The sequence below is a fragment of the Anopheles ziemanni genome, chromosome 3, assembly GCF_943734765.1.
Source record: "Anopheles ziemanni chromosome 3, idAnoZiCoDA_A2_x.2, whole genome shotgun sequence".
Taxonomy (NCBI): Eukaryota; Metazoa; Arthropoda; class Insecta; order Diptera; family Culicidae; genus Anopheles; species Anopheles ziemanni.
In genome coordinates, this window is record NC_080706.1 from 63,581,820 (window position 1) to 63,601,021 (window position 19,202).

Consider the following 19,202-nt stretch of genomic DNA (forward strand, 5'->3'; position numbering starts at 1 on the left):
ATTTAAAGCATAATTGTTTGTATTAAGTTATAGCATAAATGTTTTAATGTTGTATGCATAAGTATTGTCGCCAAACAATAAAGTAGATTATTTTGTATTTTTTAGTCAGCTTAAGGATAGTCGTACAAGACAATATTATAAATGCTATAGAAGATTTAATTCGAACAATTGGCAGTTTTTGTATATAAAAAAAAAATTTAAAAGTTGTTTTTACTTCAACATATTAACCCTTTCCACTCAAGCGGCGCCGATACGGCGCCCAGCAGCAGCGTAGTACCAACTCGAGCGGCGCTGTTACGGCGCCAAGCCGGTTGAAGCTGATGAGCTGATCAAGTCTTACTTAATTTGCAGGTGCTGAACCATGCGCTTCAACGTTCAAAGTGACATTTTGATACCTCATTTTAAAAGGACTAACGATTTTTGTTTAAAATATTTTGCAGTTTTTTCAAATGTATGACGTTAAATCCGCCACTGCGTTTACCAATTTGCCAATGTTGCCTCGAGTTGCTGGTTTGCGCTGGCGAAAACGCTCTCGAGCGCAAAGGGTTAAAATTCATAATGATTCTTAGATTGCCGGATTTTGAAGTCCAGAATCATTAAAGTTAAACCACAACATTATCCGGATGAGGAACATTTTATTCTGATTTATATTCCATTCAATAAAACATATTATTAATAACATCAGCATCGTTCAAGCAAGAAGAAATGATGATGATGATGAGTCTCACCTCTTACTCCAACATAGGGTTGGTAATGACGGAGTTATCTTAAGATATTTGTAAGCAATAGCCAAAGAAAATCACGAAGTGGTGATATCATAGTGACCCTTCATGAAAAAGATCAGTCAGCTCTCTTTTCCTTGCGTTTAGCGGTTACCACAGGGGGTCCACGACAGCCCGAGCGGTAGCGGCGGTTAGAAAATCGGCCCATGAGCGCCAGGGCTGACCTCTACGACGGCGTGGGTTCGAATCCCAACCGAGACCGGACCCTCCCCTGTACGAGAGGGTTGACTATCCACGTACAACAGGGAAACAAGTCTCGTAAGCCCTTAACGGGCAGGCATGACCAAGAGGTCGTTATGCCAAGCAGAAGAAGAAGAGTGTTTTTTATATTCTACAAACTGTCTGATGCTAACTTTGTTCGACTGCGTATAATTTATTCTAAGGAAGGAGTACACCTCATACTCTTCAAATGATATAATATTGTTTTTCTGATCTCATTTTTTTTTGTACGCTAGCAAAATGTCGTTGAATATATATCGGGTCAGATTTAGCATGTTTAAAAAAAAATTAAAATATAAAATTAAATCCAGAACAGTTATTTAAAAGAAATAGGTTTATTTGTTACTTTATCGAGTTGAGTTGTGATAAAGAATATAATAACCAACTTATACCTTTACACTGGATGACAAGCGATCATTTTACCGAAAACTTTGCAGCCACTGCTTACATCCTCCGCCTTACCACTCGCCAGGAATGCAGAACTTAAAGGTACAACCAGCGTTCTTGCCATCATCCGAGCAGAGACAAGTGTTGCACTGGTACTTGAATGACGATCGTGGCGTGCAGCTGAATCCGGGTGTGCCAGGGGCGACCTCTGACTGTGGCAAGTCACCGGATGTTTGTCGTTTGTGCTGTACCTTTCCGGTATTGGGCAGGCATGCCATCAGAGTGCAGGCAGCTTGTCCATTTTCATCACAGAAGCAGTTGTTACATCCATCGTCGGACTTAAAAGTTGTTCCGGGAGTACAATTGATTTCCTTGACTTGTCTACGTTGTCGCTGTCCTTCGGTATCGGGAGTGAGGCTAGCGTCGTTTGACGACTTTTGGGTCTGCTGTAGCTGTTTGTAGAGCTCGCTATCTTTCCTTATACATGCCTTCCGAGTGCAAGCAGCGCGTCCATCTTCATTGCAGTAGCAAGTATTACAATCATCGGCGTCTCTGAACGTCGTACCAGGGGTGCACTTTTGCATACCCGGGAACTCATTGACTTGCCTACGTTCCAGCCGGCTACGGAACGCCGATACATCGGATGAGGCACAGAACTTCAGCGAGCAGGCAGCACGTCCCTGGGCATCGCAGTAGCAGGTGTTACAGCCATCTTCGGCCATGAACGTCGTTCCAGGGGTACATTTCGGTCCAGCTGGCGACTCCGGGGTTTCCCTTCTAAATCTGAGGAGTTCCGCGCCTTCCAGCGGCTCGCACATAACCCGCGTACAGGCGGCGCGTCCATCTTCATTGCAGTGACAAGTGTTACATCCATCATCGGCCATAAACGTCGATCCAGGTGTACACTTGGTTTCCTTCACTTGTCTACGTTGCAGCCGGCTACGGAACGCCGATACATCGGATGAGGCACAGAACTTCAGCGAGCAGGCAGCACGTCCCTGTGCATCGCAGTAGCAGGTGTTACAACCATCTTCGGCCTGGAACGTCGTTCCAGGAGTACATTTCGGTCCAGCAGGCGACTCCGGGGTTTCCCTTCTAAATCTGAGTAGTTCCGCGCCTTCCAGCGGCTCGCACATAACCCGCGTACAGGCGGCGCGTCCATCTTCATTGCAGTGACAAGTGTTACATCCATCATCGGCCATAAACGTCGATCCGGGGGTGCATTTTGCAGTGCCAGCCGCACGCTTCTCTCGTGGCGGGCAAACTCGTCGGGTGCAGAACCAACCAATACCATTGTTTGCACACCGACATCGATTGCATTCCTGGGAAGAAATTAAAATGTGGTAAGTAAGCCTGCACTCCGCAATGAATACCATACGGTTGTTAGCGTTGAGCATACCTGCATCTTTATCTCGTTAGGTGTACAAACTTGCCCATTGGTTTGCAGATGCACCTCATCCTTCTCGTCCGCAGACGACAGTGATTCGCCGTTCGGAACCGGTTCCGTGCGGACTTGCGCATCGTCCGATAGTTCATTCGGGGGACACATCTTGCGCGTGCAGGCTTTCTGACCAGTGTTACTGCACCGACATTTGTTGCAATCTTCCATGAACGTCGTGCCGGGGACGCACTTTTCTTCGCACAGCGCTGGAAAAAGGGCAAAGAAAACGAAACCGATCAAGAATCACGTCAAAACATTGTCTACCAAGAGCGGCCAAACTCGGCCGAAACGAGAAACGAGATGCCTTATCACCGGATGATGCTCGAACTAGATTCATTCGGATTCCACGTTGTCGATTGTTTGACATTTGCCAAGCCACCGGGAAAGTGGAATGCGCACTCGCAGGAAAGCATGGCGCTGATAAAGCGCAGAAGCATAAGATTATCATATCAGCCGTTTGAACCCCCGGGCAGGAGAAGACCACCACCTAATGGAGTGTTGGGGCGGATGGCGTTGCGACAAGCGACGCTAAGCGAGCAATCAGACACGCGGTCGTCGGATCGATTGGAATCAATCGTCAAGATCACGTTGCTCGCCAACCGCCGATGCAATACGTGCGATTTCGATCGCCAGAATCGCGGTCGCTAGGTTCACACACCGAACATCGGCGCTCAATTGGTGGAAGGGGTTCGGAGAAATTAAATTAACCCCAACGAACCCTTACGATTTGGCTCGATGAGAATCGTGCTGCTTTTACTTGGCAAGCGGATCACGAAACTGTACCAACAGCGCAAAACGAGGCATATAAACAGCAAAAGAGTTTGATTTTGTCCCCGAAAATGCACAAACATGAGTTCAAGGTTTTGGGAAGAAAATTCCTATACATTGCATTACCACCGGAAACGACCACCGCCGGCGGGGTCCAAAAATGTCGGGACACAAAATGTTGACCAGCACGGGTATTTACATAAGACCAAAGCCTCGGTCTGTGTCAAGCCTGAACCCCGGCTTATCGCGAATAGCATACAACCTCGGAACCATCGGCTGGCAACTCTGCGACACCATCTGCACCACAGCACAATGCGTCGCCTCGAAATCATCGGCTTTAAAAACGCAATTGGGCACGAGATAGTCAAGCCAGGGCTGTAGTTCCGGAGTTCAAGGTAGCACTGATACGAGAGCCCGTCAGTCAGACATCGAGGATGTCGGCAAAATTAAACAGAGGAAAAAAACCCCACACAATCCGTCAATCCGAAACTAAGTACAATTCATATGTTTGCAGATGGGTAGCGGGGAGAGCAAAAAATAAAGCCCATTAAACGATGGCGTCATCTTCAGCAATGGACCAGCGGACCGTGGGTTATATTGTAACCTCACTCTCTTTCTCTCATTTGTAAACAAGATTTTTAATTCCCTGTTTTTTCCTATTTCCTAAGCGTTTGTGCTTTGCAAAACACAACGTGGTTGAATATTGCACAAAGAGATTGAAATATCAGTTGAAGCGATTTGGTTTTTGCCATTCGTACTAGAACTGACATCGATAAGAGAATTTAACGGCGTACTCTTGACATACACATTAAAACCTTGACAAACAAATTAAACATTATTATTTCTATGTATAGATTGAAAAAAAAATTGACATTTTTCTAAGATAAGGGTTTATTGTAATATTATTGAAATCATCTTGTAATGTACCAAATGTAAATTGTAAAATATTTCAAAAAACATAGTTTTAAAAAATGAGGTTCTATTATGCGACGTTTGAAAAAATTGTCGTAGACTTTAAACTGAACTTTGCTTGAGAAGAGTGCGTTTGTGAAGCTACTTTATCCATAGTTTCCTTCTTGTACATAATAAGGAAAAATGAACTGAAGATCATCACATCATCAGAATTCTTACAGTCAATTTACTTACCTCCAACAACCAACGTTGCCAAAATCAGAATAGGAATCTTCATCGTGTGTGGTGTAATACTCGTCGTTTAAACTTCAGAATATCCGCCAAATACGAGTAACTGCACGGGACAAGACCGATTCACTTCCCGGGTGTCAGCTTCCAGATTTCAATTTACTTCGATGCACGATCCGTTTGAGGCCAGCGAAATGCGGAAAAACTTTTAACTACAAGTTTGGCTTTCGATCCAGTCGACCGTTCTCGTCGAAATGCCGGCCGCAGTTCCGGTTGCAGTTCGAGATGATCGATCGATCGAGTGGTGATCGATGATTTTGGAGGAAGCTTAACACTCACACTAACTGGCCGGGACTTAAATGGAGTTCACAAAACCTGATGATTGGAAAATGGTAGTCCCCTCCCTTGGTCGGAGGATTCTATCGGCGCACTCCAGCGGACTGACCGACCGTCCGTTGTGTCACTATCTCGGTGGACTTACACTGTCCGGAAGCGTTCGACAAGAAGACGCAGAAGATTGTCTGTTTAAATTTCATGCACTCACACGGAACCGGATTCGACCGTATGTGTACATATATGTCAGCGCTTTACCGTCTGTTGCAGGGCCAGACCGTGTCTTCGCTTTCGCACTGCGCCCGTTCAACTGATTCGCCGATCGGTGCCGGGCGGTTCATTTAAATACTGTATCAACTCCATTATACTGTTGACGACCACGGCGCGCGTTTCGTACTCTCCATAACCCCCAGCACCCCTCCATCCGGCCGGCTTCGGTTCATCTGATTCCATTCGGTAAACATTCGATCGATCGCGCCTTCGTCGACCATTTTTAACGCTCTTCGGCCCGGCGACCACCCCGGCGGTTGTATGCCGTCGGCTTATAGCCGACGCTGCGCACTGTTGTTATTGTACTAGCGATGGCTATATTAAAACAAGTCGAATGCGTCACCGGATGGGAAGAGGATCACTGGAAGTGCTCCATTAGCCCGGTGTCGGTCTGCTAAAAGGTAGACGGTAATTTTTGTCGGGTTTTCCCAACTCCAAGCGCCATTTCTATGGCAACGACATGGTTCAGTGAGTTAGCCGGTTAAACAGAAACAAAAAAGTATCGTCAACAAACAAACGTGCTGTGTTTACCTTTTTATCATACAAGGGGTTTTCGTCAAGCTCGTTTGCGTACACTGGGGGTCGTAAACGATATGGTTTTTCATACGACGCCTAGTCACTCATTCCAACATTGATGTAAATGTGCCAATGAATGATAAGCACGGTGACTAAGAACTAGTAAACAATATGTAATATGTAGATCATTAATCATTATCACCATCGGTACAAAACAGTACTGGTTTTGCATCGTTCATGGATAATGAGCTAACAATTTAATTTAACATAAACAGTTAAGAGAAAATTTCAAAAATGTCCAATGTTTAGCGTACAATGCGCGGCACAAGGGTAAATTCTCAAATCATCGAGATGATGAACCACGAGGATCGAAAAATCACGGGGAGTAGACACATTGTATTTTGTTGATGTACAATGTTTGAAATTGTAGAATGGATTAAAAATGTTGTTTGATTTGCAATTTGCATGGCATATGATTAACAAAAGATGTATGTTTGTAGATTGTGCAGATGGTTAGGTAATATTAGATCACGTTTGTATAGTTTAATGCAGTATAACTTGGTATCTAAATAATAAAAATAAATTAATAAATAAAAAAAAATTATTTCACCACACATTCTTAATTGTGTAGACATTAGAGACAGTACTTAAAAACTGACATCATCTAGGGTTCCTTTACTGTGGCATAAATTTCACACTACATCGTGAAAAACTGCGCATATGACCATCGAACCTGGGCATTTGTAAGCAAACGGAACACATTGTTGACATTTCCTTCAAGACCATGGCACGTGCGTTTAACTTTCACACTTTCTTACTACTTGGAACAACTGAAGTTTTCTGTAACTTTGTTCTTACTTGATACCAGTGTGAATTATTTTGAAGTACGTAGTAAAAAAAAAAATATAAACATCAACTAAAAAACTTAGACCACATGAAAATATGTTGGAAGAAGTCAATATTTTCTCTTTTATTCTAGATTAAACAAAAATTTCCGTTTCAAATATGGTTTTTAGTCTATTTACCACCCTGCCTGTAAATCCCACTGCCGACGCAAACCATCGTTGTAAGCACTTTACCGAGGCGTTGGTGTTCCAGGAAACGCTGGGATAGATTATGACTACGCCACCGATTGTGGGGCGTTTTTTGTGTTGTTTTGCTAACAACGTGTGAAATATAGGTACACTTCTTTTGCACTGCGATAATCGACGTAAATATTGACTGTTATGACGTAATCTTTACTTTCTCGTTACTATTTGTTTGCAGAGATCGTTTCTAAGGTGCACATTGTAAGAACCATCACCATAAAAGAGTTTGTTACATAGAAGAGTCTTCGGTCATTAGCTGCCCTTTTAAAATTGAGATATTTGTTGCACACCTGAGGCCCTACAGGATTTAATTATTTACCAAGTTGTTAAAATACATCCATCCGCGATGTATATATATAATAAATTTACTAAAAATGATTTTAATGGTTTATACTTAGGTTCCGCAAAGTATAATTACTGAGTTTATCTTGCTTTACAAAACCTTTTCTTTCAATAAGCAAGGCAATTTCTTTACTTTCCTTTGTATTCCTGTTAGTATAAGTATAAGTATTTGTTCGTGGATATCGAACCCAAATTAAACAGGATACAAAATCAAACTCTCTAAAAACTTAGCTTTACTCTCCGATAATTTGTAACAGAAATACCGAAGAAAAAAACAACAGTCGTTATCTATCGTTATCTAACAAATAATTACCCGTATGAAAACCAACAAACAAACGATATCATGTTAGTCAAACAATCGATCCCACAAGCGCGGCAGGATCGACGTTCTCATAAGTTAAATCAAATGCATGTCAACGATCCGTACGGATCGGCATGAGCAAAACCGACATGTCTAGTGTCGCTTATCATAAGAACTGTTGTGGCATTGGGCGTACTAGAGACACAACTAAGAGGAGGCTTAGAGGGTTTGAACTTTGACGCTGGGTTTGTTGTGATCGCAATGCGAATTGATTTGTGAACACGACACCGATGTAAACTTGCAATCTTTTTTCTTTTTTGGACATGTTTTAAGAGAGCACAAACTTTACCACCGGCTTCTGTTTTCCTTACAAAAAATTGCACGATGATGCTAATTTTCGACATTAGACTCGAAAAATAAACACGAAAACTTAGTAGGACAGCCCATCGTTTCACACTTTAAAACAGTTTGAAAACGGTTCTTCCCTCCGGAAAACAACTAAAAAACAATTATACCAATTGACAAATTAAAAACCTGAAATAACGAAATTCAATATTCTTATTTGTTAAATCTGCGAATAAACGCTCTGCGGGGCATGACAACTGGATGTGGCAAGGGTCTCGAGCATCATAGGGTCATTGCTATGGAATGGCTCTGGAGGAATCCGGATACCTCTGCTACATCTAGCTCTACCAAGAGACCGGGGTGGGCTCAACCTGCACATCCCAAGCATCACCTCACACGCCCTGTTGATTAACAGATACGTGGCCGAGCAGGGGTGCCTGCGTATTGGTTCGCAGCACATCGCGGATGCGGGAAACCCGCCCAATATCGCAGCAGTACCATCGACGTACCCTTGTCACCGGACTGTTATACAACACCTCGCCTATACAGACGCTGACACCAGAACGAAGATGTCTACCCGATCACTCCGTCGGATGATGCTAAGTAGACTACCTGACCCCAAGATACCAGTAATCCGCTGGAAGCCTATCTGGGCCAACATCGGCAGCAGGAAACTGTCTGCCACACAGCGTACAACACTTTTCCACGAAAAGTGCGTGGAAAACCACGCACCCCAACTGTTCGTATTCTGCGTCTTTAGACACCCTGGAGCACAAATTTGCTTTGTGTCCACGAGTCGCTCCGGCCTGGGACCTGCTGCAGCAGCGACTGATAGGAGAAGCAACAGGGTGTCCGTCCTCCTTCAACGACCTTCGTTTCCCACGACTAAGCGGACTTAGCCCGACAAAACGAATATCTGTTTTACGTTTGTTCTCTAACTATGTAATCCACATTATTGGAAACAATGATGCTGTGATTGACATAAACGTCCTTGATTGTTGCATGTAAACATTTGTAAAAACTAGAAATGTAAGCATATTTAACACACACAATAAACAATATTTTATAAAAAAAATCCGGCTGTGGTTATGATAAAATAAAAGAGTTTAGCCATTATTTGTGATATTACTCTAATTTATTTTATGAAATTTTTCAGGCTTGATAAAATTAAAAGTGTCAAACTGTTTGGGCTCTTTGTAGAAAACCATGTTCGACGTTGCGCAGGAATGTTCCATTAGCGAGGATCGTAGAACATGCCGTGACGCTCTTGCCGTCGGTCGAGCAAATGCAGCTGTTAAACTGGTCCTTGCTCGGTAAAACAGGTTTTTCAGTTGAATCCGGGTGGTCCGGGGATGAAACTGCACATTCATCATCAAGACTGAACCTTTTCAAAGTTCGGGACGCATGCTCTCTCGGTACAAGCGGCACGTCCATGTTCAGTGCAGAAGCAATCGTTACAATCATCGGCATCTCTGAACGTCGTTCCAGGAGTACATTCGGATTGCTCGACTTGCCTGCGTCGTCGCTGGCCAGAAAACTCACTGGCCTTTTGTAGCATTTGATAGAGTTCACTGCCAGGTTTAATGCAAGCTTTCTGAGTGCAGGCCGCTCGCCCATCCTCAGTGCAGAAGCAATTGTTGCAATCATCGGCATCCCTGAACGTCGTTCCAGGAGTACATTCGGGTTGCTCGACTTGTCTGCGTCGTCGCTGACCAGAAGATTCACGGGCCATTTGTATCTTTTGATAGTGCTCGCTGTCTTTCTTTATGCAAAGCTTCTGGGTGCATGCCGCTCGCCCTTCTTCATCGCAGTAGCAAGTATTACAGTCATCGGCATCCTTGAATGTCGTTCCTGGAGTGCATTCCGGTTGCTTGACTTGCCTGCGTTGACGCTGACCAAAATTCTCGACATTTGACGATTGAAGTTTCTTGTACAGCTCACTATCAGGCCTTATGCATCCTATCGCAGTACAGGCAGCACGCCCTTGTTCATCGCAAAAGCAAGTATTACAGCCATCGTCATGGTTGAATGTCGTTCCTGGCGTGCATTTTGACGCCTGCTCTGGTGTAGAACGTCGTTGTCTATCAAGATGCGCCGCGCGACTATCGTGAGAGAAGCATATAGCTAGGGATGACAGAAAAACAAAGGTAGAATAATTTGATCAGATTCACTAAAAAGTATTGTGCTGGACTTTTTTAACATAACCTGGCAATGTTTAAGTTCACGATTCCAAACTACTTACCTCCAACAGCCATCGTAGCCAGAATCAAAATGACGGTCTTCATCGTACACAACGAATGTTCGATGTGTCCAAAATCAAAGAATGATTACTCAACTTTATTAGCGTTCCGTTGCCGACCTGTTTTGCACCAGAAATATAAAATAAAACAATTTTCGTTCAATTCTGTAAAGATAATTCCCGACAGTCGACCATTCTCGATGAAATACAAGCCGCAGCACCAGCTGAGATTAACAACGATATGTGGGAAGAGTTATGATCGAAGAAATATTGAGTAGCTCATTGCTCACAAGTTGGCGGGTTTTTTATGTTAAGTGCATACAAACTGGTAACTGAGAGTTTTCAAACACTGCCGGAAACGTGACAAGAAGATGGACGATAATCTGTTCCAACTTCAAACACTCACACCGAAGCGATACCGGATTTAGCCGAACTTACGGTTGTCCTTCACTGTTCGTTGCAGCGCGAGACAGGTCTTTGCATTCGCACTGCGCCCGTCCAACTGATACGCCGATCAGTTCAGAGCAGCTCTTTTAAATACTGCATCAACTCCATTAAAATGTTGATGACCTTACCGGTCCATCTTCATTTTTTCCCGTCTGTTCTTCGGTGAACTTCTTCGACTCACTCAAATATTGGTGTTGGCTTTTAAGATTCCCATGTTAAACCCTTCAACGACACAGCGCTCTTCCTGTTGTCGCCGATTAAGTGATCGATCGCACCAGCAGCGAACATCGTAATCTGCAGGAGATTAACGTGTCACATTCAGGCAGCCCCCCGCTAGGCAATTTCGAGCAATCGTCCAAAAAACGTCCTAAAATGAAACAAACATCGAGCAGTTCTGTATGGGAAGTAGAACGAAGAAGCACAACTATTCGAAAACGTTCTGCATTTGTTTCACCTCCATACAAAAAAGTGGAACGTTTGTACGTTTTTAGGACGATATTTCGAGCTGCCTAACGGGCCGACAACGACTCCGGAACACGCTAACTCAAACAGTGCAATAATCATATCACAAATTAAACGTGTAAACTAAATTGTCTTCATGAATATTACTTCATGAATATTACTTATTTGCAAAATCTTAAAGTTAGTTTGATCTGCTATCTTTTGTTGACTAACGCTAAAACTGATTCGACAGCTAAGGGTTAAAAGCAAATTGCTAGACGTAAAGAATGGTGAGAGTAGTTTTTAGGATTTGTTTCTTCTCCAAACGTAATTTGTATGCCGGTGCTTAACTCGCGAGAAGTCGCTTTGCTGCAGCAAAAACTGAAGAAAGCAAGCACCGTTTATTTATCTTTGTGCCGACCACAGCTGATTCTCGTTTGAATATGCTGATAACCTACAAGAGTACTTTATGAGTTTTGTGGATTGTAATGAAAAATTTATAAAAACCTTTCATTAGAATACGGCCTGGGCGTCTAAATATAGGCCAAAAAAACTTTTCCATATATTAATCCAACAGAGAAATCAACAACATGTTTGCAGATTTTTGAAAGTTCATTATCCCGTAAGTTGGAGATCTAATCTATTGGAGTAGGAGCAATTGATTCACCTTCAGATACCAGTTTAGAAGAATATTAAATTTGACTGAAATATGATTCCGATCTTTCATATGTATACATTATGCTTCACCTGTTATCAAATATCTATTCGCATTGAATGTATCTACCTAGTAACAAAAATATTAATTTTGACTTGAAAGATACATTAGCAGTGTCTTTGTTTTTGCCAACGCCTTGTTTCTAGATATGGTCGAATACAAAAGGCTTTTATTCTTTGGTTTTGGGATGCACTTGCAATTTGAAAATGTAAAAATTCCATTCTTGTCGTAATGACCTTTTCGAAATCACGACAGAATAATAAGAATTCAACTACATAATCTGGGAATAACATTACAAGGTAGTATTTATTAACTGAAATGTCATATTCATTCGAACCACTTTTGCTAAATTTTGTCTCAAACTCTATTATCCAATAAACAATTCAACAGATTCTAGTAGCAAACTGATTTTTTTTTATTTTTATTCCTATGATTGAGTTAGTGGAAGAGGAATCAATATAAATATAAATAAAACAATCGTAGCTTATCGTATGTGAACAAAATATTAGATTTAAAAGGAAAATAAATAAACACCTCAATTTTCCAGAAATACCTCAAAACTCAAGAACAGCAAGTAGAAGAACTCATCAAATTATCTCTTCGTATTCGTAAGCTGAAATTTAAAATAAACAATACTATCACAATTCATGCTGCAATAAAAAGCTACTCTTTTAGGTTGGCTCACAATATATATTAAATATACTGTTGCATTTGTTAGGTTTTCACTAATAGCATCCAATTTAAACCCAGCTTTATATCGTATTCGTTTTCATAGTAATTTTTTTTTTCGTTTTGATGCTATGTACAACAGGGTTCGCACACTTTTAACAACGAAACAAATGCACACTACAACGCAACCGGTAAGTAAATATATATGTATATATATCGATCTTCAGTTTTTCATTCTTCTATACTCTTTTTTCAACGGTAACGTGTGGTATTTGTCATTGTTTCTGTTTAGCATAAAGAGTTTTCCCCTTTTCCTCTGGGTCACTTTTTTGGTTTACTGTCCTTTTTTAATCTCTTCAAATGTGTTTCCTTTGTTTCCGAGATTCGTTTCTTATATAAATATTACGCGGTGTATATTGATAACATGGTTTTAGAGTTTATCTTTACTTTGGTTGGTTGTGTTCGCATTGTATGTGTTTTATGTAAGTGTCATTGCTGAAATGGCCCTAAACAAACACATGGCTTGCAGAGTAGAATAGCCTTAAGAGGTGCCTTGCCAAAACGGACATCGTTACTCTAGTTGTCTAGCCTTTATCTTGAGAGCCTTTTGATGTCCCAGGTATTGAAAATGGGTTGTTTCCATATTTATTTGTTTAAGTTATCCATACGGTTTTACGTGTTTTTAATATTAGCTACTACAGAACACATATTTCCTATACGTAATTTTTTCGATTTACTGGTCTATTTCTTCCATGTTTCGTTTTGTATTCTGTGTTATGAATAAATAGTTCGTACAGTTATATTTTTATGCTTTGATATTCGTGTGTCTCCTTTTCCTCCATATTTCATCCTTTCATCAAAACTACAACTCCACCAGAATAAGCTTTCAGCAGCAAACAACGCCTTTAAATCGAGTATTCGCTTGGCGCCTTATTCTTTACAATTTCTTTGTCCAACGCGGTACAACTATGTGTTTGAATCTTGACTTACTATGAAACTGATTTTCATAAGATTTAACCACATTTTCCACATATTTTTAAGCATATATTTTTTATAGCTTACTCCTGCACCCATCCCTAATAAATGATTTCAGATGTAATTTTTTCTTTGACTAAAAATAATTTCGCTTGTAATCAAACTAGTATTCCAAATAGTATAACAAAACTAGCATGGCATAATGTGTGAATTATGTTGAAGGTGGGCTGGAAAATCGTACGATATGGCTTATTCTACTTTAGCAATGAAATTACTTGAGAAACAAACAAGGTTTCTGTTTTCCCTCACACGAGAGAGTCTTTTTGGATGCTCATACAAACACAAAGTGAAATCACTGACCATATATGTTGTGTCTTTTTATTCTGTTACTTATTTTATACTAATGGGCGATTAATGAACTAATATTAAAACAAAATTATTGATTACATACAACCGATCTGTACCATAGCAAGAAAAGTTGAATATCTACATAAGTTTTCAAGTGTTATCAACAACATCTTAGCATCGTGATAACTCTCAAAACTTTATATTCCCGCAAATTTCTGCTCTTCCAAAATATTAAATTCTTACTACATAATTAGGGAGAAAGGCTTTTTCTGCCCTTAAAAGTGTAATAAACGAAAGGAAAATGTGTCTCCTCAATTAATTTATGGCCTAGAGGAACTTCTTTGCAAAGCAATTATGATGGTTCTGGTTTATTTTTTGTCACAAACCAGATTATGGTAGGGCTTTGGGCATATTCGTAGAAAGAAATCGATGACTGCAAGTTAGAATATTCTTGCCTTTGTAAGAGTAGATTAGATACCTATTTATCTATTGAGCTTAACTTAAACATAAATTTCTCTATAATGTCAAATACTTAAAGGTAAGATACCAAGATCCTGATCGTCCAATTTGCTCGAGTCACAAAACCGTTGATTGAATATGATTATAGGTGATTCCGGTACGTTGTTCCTGATGAGGCTGTGGTTCGACTAAAACTGAATCAGAGTAGGCTATGTCGTAGCAAAACTTAAACATTCAGCCCGTAATATGCACAAAACAGCCGCCAAATTTGCTTTTGCTATGATTCTAGTGATACCCGAAGCTGAAGTCCACCCGATGTAAGGCTCAACAGAATGCTTTTCTTTAAACATTGTGCTGCCTTTTTTAGGCTCGTGGCCCATAGTAAAGTATTAGCTTCAGACTCACTGGTGGTCATTGTGCCCCATACCTGCCCTTCAAATTCCAACTTGAAGCATTGGATCTCCTGTAGCCGAGTTTACGACGGAAACATTCGAGTGAGCATTATTTAGTAGGTAGGCTGGGAATAGTCCGCTAGAGTTGAAAAGAAGAAAATATCATAAGCACATGCACGACCCGTAAATTTTGCATTGATTCTGTAGCGACTTACAACTCTGCTGTTGCTGCTGCTGCTGCTGACCGGAGAAAGGTGCCTCCTGGAACTGATCGTTGTCGTTGGAGGCCGGATAGGCCGAATACTGCTGGGCTGCACTTGGATCGGACTCGTAGGTTGACGAGAACGACGGATCCACACCAGCCTTAAAGCGCAAAAACGCAAAGTAGGCGCAACCGGCCCAAGTGAAGATGGAGAAGAATGAAAATACGATGGAAGCCTGCACGTTGTTAACACCCTCGCCGTTGGGCGGGTCGTCCGCCTTTCCCCACTGGTTGGTGAGGTAGCAAAATCCGATAAAGAACAGGAAGGACCAGAAGGCTGAAAGTTGATAATGGTAGTTGATCAGATGTTCTTTTCATTTGATATTTATATGATAAGTTTTGTTGGCGTGGCATGTCAGGGCAACAAAAACGGTAAGAAAATTTGTTATTTGAAATTAAATTTCAAAATATGGAAGTGTGGTTTAGTACGGGATATAAAACCAACACCAAAGGACTCTATTTCAGTCCTAAAACTCCTGAATTAAAGGGGATGAATGGTGTAACATTTAATTGATACATGCTAGAATCTTATCATAAGGGTCTGATTTCTGTATGCTATTGTCAACATGCCTATCGTAGCTTGTAAGCTACAGATAGCATACAGAATAGTCACTTACAAGAAGGAAGTTACTTTATAGGACTATATACAAAATCGTTCAATTTTTGGCCTTTGCACTAGTTTTTTCTATTTGAAATAATTTCTGAAAATATTAAACTTATAAAGGAAGATACCTCGAAGTATAATAGCTGAATAAATCGAAATATTATAATTCATAAATACCCAAAAGACCACTTGTTCATTGAGAAATGGGGGAATAAAATTTTGGATGCTGCTTTAACATGTCTTTAAGGTTTAAAGCGATCCATAGCCTAAAGAACCGCCACCTTCGAACACATCAAATATTTCCACATGGTGGCACTTACCGGAGAATCCTAGATCGGCCAGCACGTAGTGCTTTCTCGTCTTCACCGAGGACATCTGCTCGAACAGATACTCGCCCGCAATGAAGCCCATCGAGGCGAGGAAAGCGATCACGCCGATGCCGACCGCATAGTTACAGGCGTTACCGTCGCGATTAATTATGCAGTACTCCTTGCCGTTAGCCTCCTCTCGCCAGCCTTCGGACGAAACACAGCCAAACACGATGATCGCAAATAGCTAAAGAGTGTGCACATCCGAGTGGGAGGGTTGGAAAAACGGGGGTTAGCGAAGGATTTTAATCAAGGGTAGTATAATGGAAGAATGGCATATTTTAAAGAAGACCCAAGATTCAAAGCTTCGTCAAGAACGGTCGACCAAGATGCATTGCTGGAAAACGGTAAATTTTGAGCGCTCTTCAGGTGCAGAGATACGACCTTTGTGCCGGGATTGGACTACGGTCCTCGAACAGAGAAAAGAATGTCGGCAAAGCGTCGGGAGCAGGTCTTTGCCAATCGATCGAATTTTCCATCTATTGGATTTGCTCTCCGAGTCTGAGGATGGCAGAATTCCGTAACGTGCAAATCGGGAAAGGGGGAGGAAGAATTTGCAACCATTTTATCACGCTTTCACTCATGAATAATGGTACCAGGCTTAAGGACGTTAGGAAAGGGAATAAACCCTTGGGATAAGTCGTACTAATACTTAAATAATACGACTCAAGGTCGTTTTATTTACTCCAAAAGTGTAATAGTAGATAGTTTTGCAAAGAAAGTTTGTCTGTTTACAATCAATAACATATTTTATTGGTATTTAAGTGGTGTCAATTTATTTTTCCCTATGATCAGAGCTCCCCGCAAAGTGCGTGTGGGAAAAAAAGATGAGCAATTCACAGCGTAAAAAACGTGAAAATGACGTAAGTGATGTCAGTTTCTCGTATAACCGCAGCGAAACCGCTAGCACATCCTCATCCTAATGAAGGATATCCTTGGCCAACATCTCGAGCTGGCTGTTTCATAAGGCATGTTCTTGTCTCATCCCCTTTCTCTAAGTGTTAATAAAGTTCCTTTGCCTTATTTAATGAGCATGCAGTAGAAGCTTGACTGCTCTGTGCTAGTTGGCCGTCAAAGCCATCAGAATCAATAAAACACCCGTCAAGTAGCCAACAGAACAGTGCAATGATTGTGATGGGAGAAGTAATAAAATAAGGCATAGAACGAAATAAAGCTGTCGCCAACAACGCACCCGTCCGTACGCAATGTGTATGTTTGTATTTGAATAAGTGTTTGTCAATGCATCCAGCGTTTGTGTGTGAGTGTGTGGGTGTGTGGGTGTGTTTGGAGAAGGACCCATCCGGTTGGTAGTAAAGACATCCTCCCCACCTCTCCTCCCCTGTCGTAATCAATAGCTTACTGAGCGCAACGGCAGCAGGAAGTGAACACATGAGAAATTCTTCCATTGCTTCAGAGAGATTGCCGCGCGGTTGGCTCCATTTCCGCTTTTCCCACTAGTTGACAAGTGGCGCCGAGCGCTCGCTCTCGTTGAGGCGTCACCATCGACACCATCCTCCTACATTATTATGTCACAGCAACACCAAACGTTTGGATCAGCACGGCCATGGCAGGGCCTAACCAAAACGATCGGGAACGTTGTAATCAGAGAATGTTTCTGTCGCTGGCCGCACTATGGGCAAAACAAAATACAAATGGAGTTCAAAGAGGACTCTTCTCATAAGCGTTATATAAACAGCGATGGGAAGTAAAGTAATGAGGCAGAACCACCATGCAACGGTTGAATGTTCTCTTAATGATCCTGGACATCAAATTGTTTATGACTAAACAGTTTCTGTTTAGCCTAAGTTTTGCTATGATTCCATTCACACTATCTCCAATAGTTTGTTTTAGCATCAAACACATGGTTGTATAATTTTTTTAATTGACTACTGTCATAAATTGGTAATAAGAGATAACTCAGGACCAAGCGTCGTAGGTTAAGAACTTTTTAGTCGTACCGAATTTGGATTCGAATTCGCAGGAATCATTTTCACCTCGGAAGCTCATTAGAGAATGGTGAGAAAGAGTGTTCGAAAGTGAACCTAGAGCGAACGAAGGCTCACGCGAGAGACTAACGGCGAGAAAGATAGACGAGGCTATCAGAAAAATCGATTTTTGTTCCATTCTTTAGGAGGTCGGTAGATATTATTTTACACAGGGATCCCGAAGCCTTTTCCTTCGACTAGACATATCCGTGTCTTCACCACTTTTTCTTACGCGTTCGACTGCAAATTAGTCTCCACACGTACGTCACATGTTTTCGTTATCCTTAGCTGATGTACAGCATTTGACACGAAAATTGTCCACTGTCTTAAATAACCACGCTTCTACTTCCGGTTGCAGGGAAGAAAATTGATACTAACCCAACAAACGGCACGCAGTATGACCGTTGGTCGTTGCACGAATGCAATCAGATCGAATGCACCCCCTGCTTTACCACCACCATATGCTCCACCGATATCCATCGTTCTTTTTTCTTTCGATTTGCACCGCGCACCAAACTAGCACAATCAAATGTCACACAGTGTCTACGAAGGGTTAATTTCTTGCCCTAACGCGTACGCAAAACGTGTTTCTCGATGCGCTGGATATTTATGTGCGAAGTTCGTAGTGGCACCGAACCGTCTGCTTGACTTATTTTTCAGAATTTTTATCCTTACAATCCAAAACAATCGCACACCCGCACCCGTGATTACGCTATGTTCATTCGCCTACGTGCAAATTCAAACTGATGAAACCACCCCCTATTGAGCATTCGGTGAAAAAGGGCATTTTCCTGTGCTCAGAATTTTCTAGCGTCTCTCGCACGCTCATCTAGCCCGTTCTCGGTGCATACATCTCGTTCACACCCATCTACCATTGTTTTATTGCTGTTTCATTTTTCCCTTCACAATACGTTTTCTGCGCCACCCTCTTTCTCTCGTTCTTCCTTGCAGCCCATTTTGCCACCCTCGCCCAAACCAATCCCTTTTCCTATCTTTTGCGCTCTCCCTTCTCACGTTGTTGTGGATGATAATTAGTTTTCCACCCTCACCCTTAAATCATCGCTCGAATCATTCCGGCCTGGTACAGTGAGTTTCTCTTGTTTTTTTCTCAGCAGTCGTCGATATCATAGTTCGCACCATTTTTATTTTAAATTTCTCATCCGACGGTTGCGAGTCCGTTAAATTCTAAATCCGTGTGACACGGTGAAGATTAAAATTAACGTTCAATGACAAGTGAATAATCTACTTCAGCTTAACTATAGTTTTGTACAAGTTGTCAGGCTTACTGTTACAATAAAGTTTGTAAGAGCTTTGGTAAATGATTTTAAATGGCTCGCAAGCAATGTCAAACAGGATCTGATCGAAT

At 41.6% G+C, this 19,202-nt stretch overlaps 2 protein-coding genes across 2 annotated transcripts; both read right to left on the bottom strand.

Moving 5' to 3' along the window:
* Positions 1–1,363: 1,363 nt before the first annotated feature.
* Positions 1,364–4,786, bottom strand: LOC131285229 (kielin/chordin-like protein). Its single transcript, XM_058314083.1, has 3 exons — positions 4,744–4,786; positions 2,788–3,035; positions 1,364–2,710 (listed from the first exon to the last, which is right to left on the bottom strand). Exons 1-3 carry the CDS (start codon positions 4,784–4,786, stop codon positions 1,460–1,462), a joined length of 1,542 nt encoding a protein of 513 aa, XP_058170066.1. The 3' UTR covers positions 1,364–1,459.
* A 9,944-nt stretch (positions 4,787–14,730) lies between these two features.
* LOC131288581 (synaptogyrin) lies at positions 14,731–18,316 on the bottom strand. Its single transcript, XM_058317724.1, has 4 exons — positions 18,215–18,316; positions 15,804–16,038; positions 14,833–15,156; positions 14,731–14,756 (listed from the first exon to the last, which is right to left on the bottom strand). Exons 1-4 carry the CDS (start codon positions 18,314–18,316, stop codon positions 14,731–14,733), a joined length of 687 nt encoding a protein of 228 aa, XP_058173707.1.
* Between the last annotated feature and the right edge of the window lie 886 nt (positions 18,317–19,202).

Coding starts and splice junctions, on each gene's coding strand:
- LOC131288581 (XM_058317724.1), bottom strand. CDS start 18,316: ATGGATATCGGTGGAGCATATGGTGGTGGTAAAGCAGGGGGTGCATTC. Junction 16,039..18,214: donor TACTGCGTGCCGTTTGTTGG/GTTAGTATCAAT, acceptor CACACTCTTTAG/CTATTTGCGATCATCGTGTT. Junction 14,757..14,832: donor GCAGCAGCAACAGCAGAGTT/GTAAGTCGCTAC, acceptor TTTCAACTCTAG/CGGACTATTCCCAGCCTACC.
- LOC131285229 (XM_058314083.1), bottom strand. CDS start 4,786: ATGAAGATTCCTATTCTGATTTTGGCAACGTTGGTTGTTGGAG. Junction 3,036..4,743: donor GGCAACGTTGGTTGTTGGAG/GTAAGTAAATTG, acceptor CCCTTTTTCCAG/CGCTGTGCGAAGAAAAGTGC. Junction 2,711..2,787: donor CTAACGAGATAAAGATGCAG/GTATGCTCAACG, acceptor ATTTCTTCCCAG/GAATGCAATCGATGTCGGTG.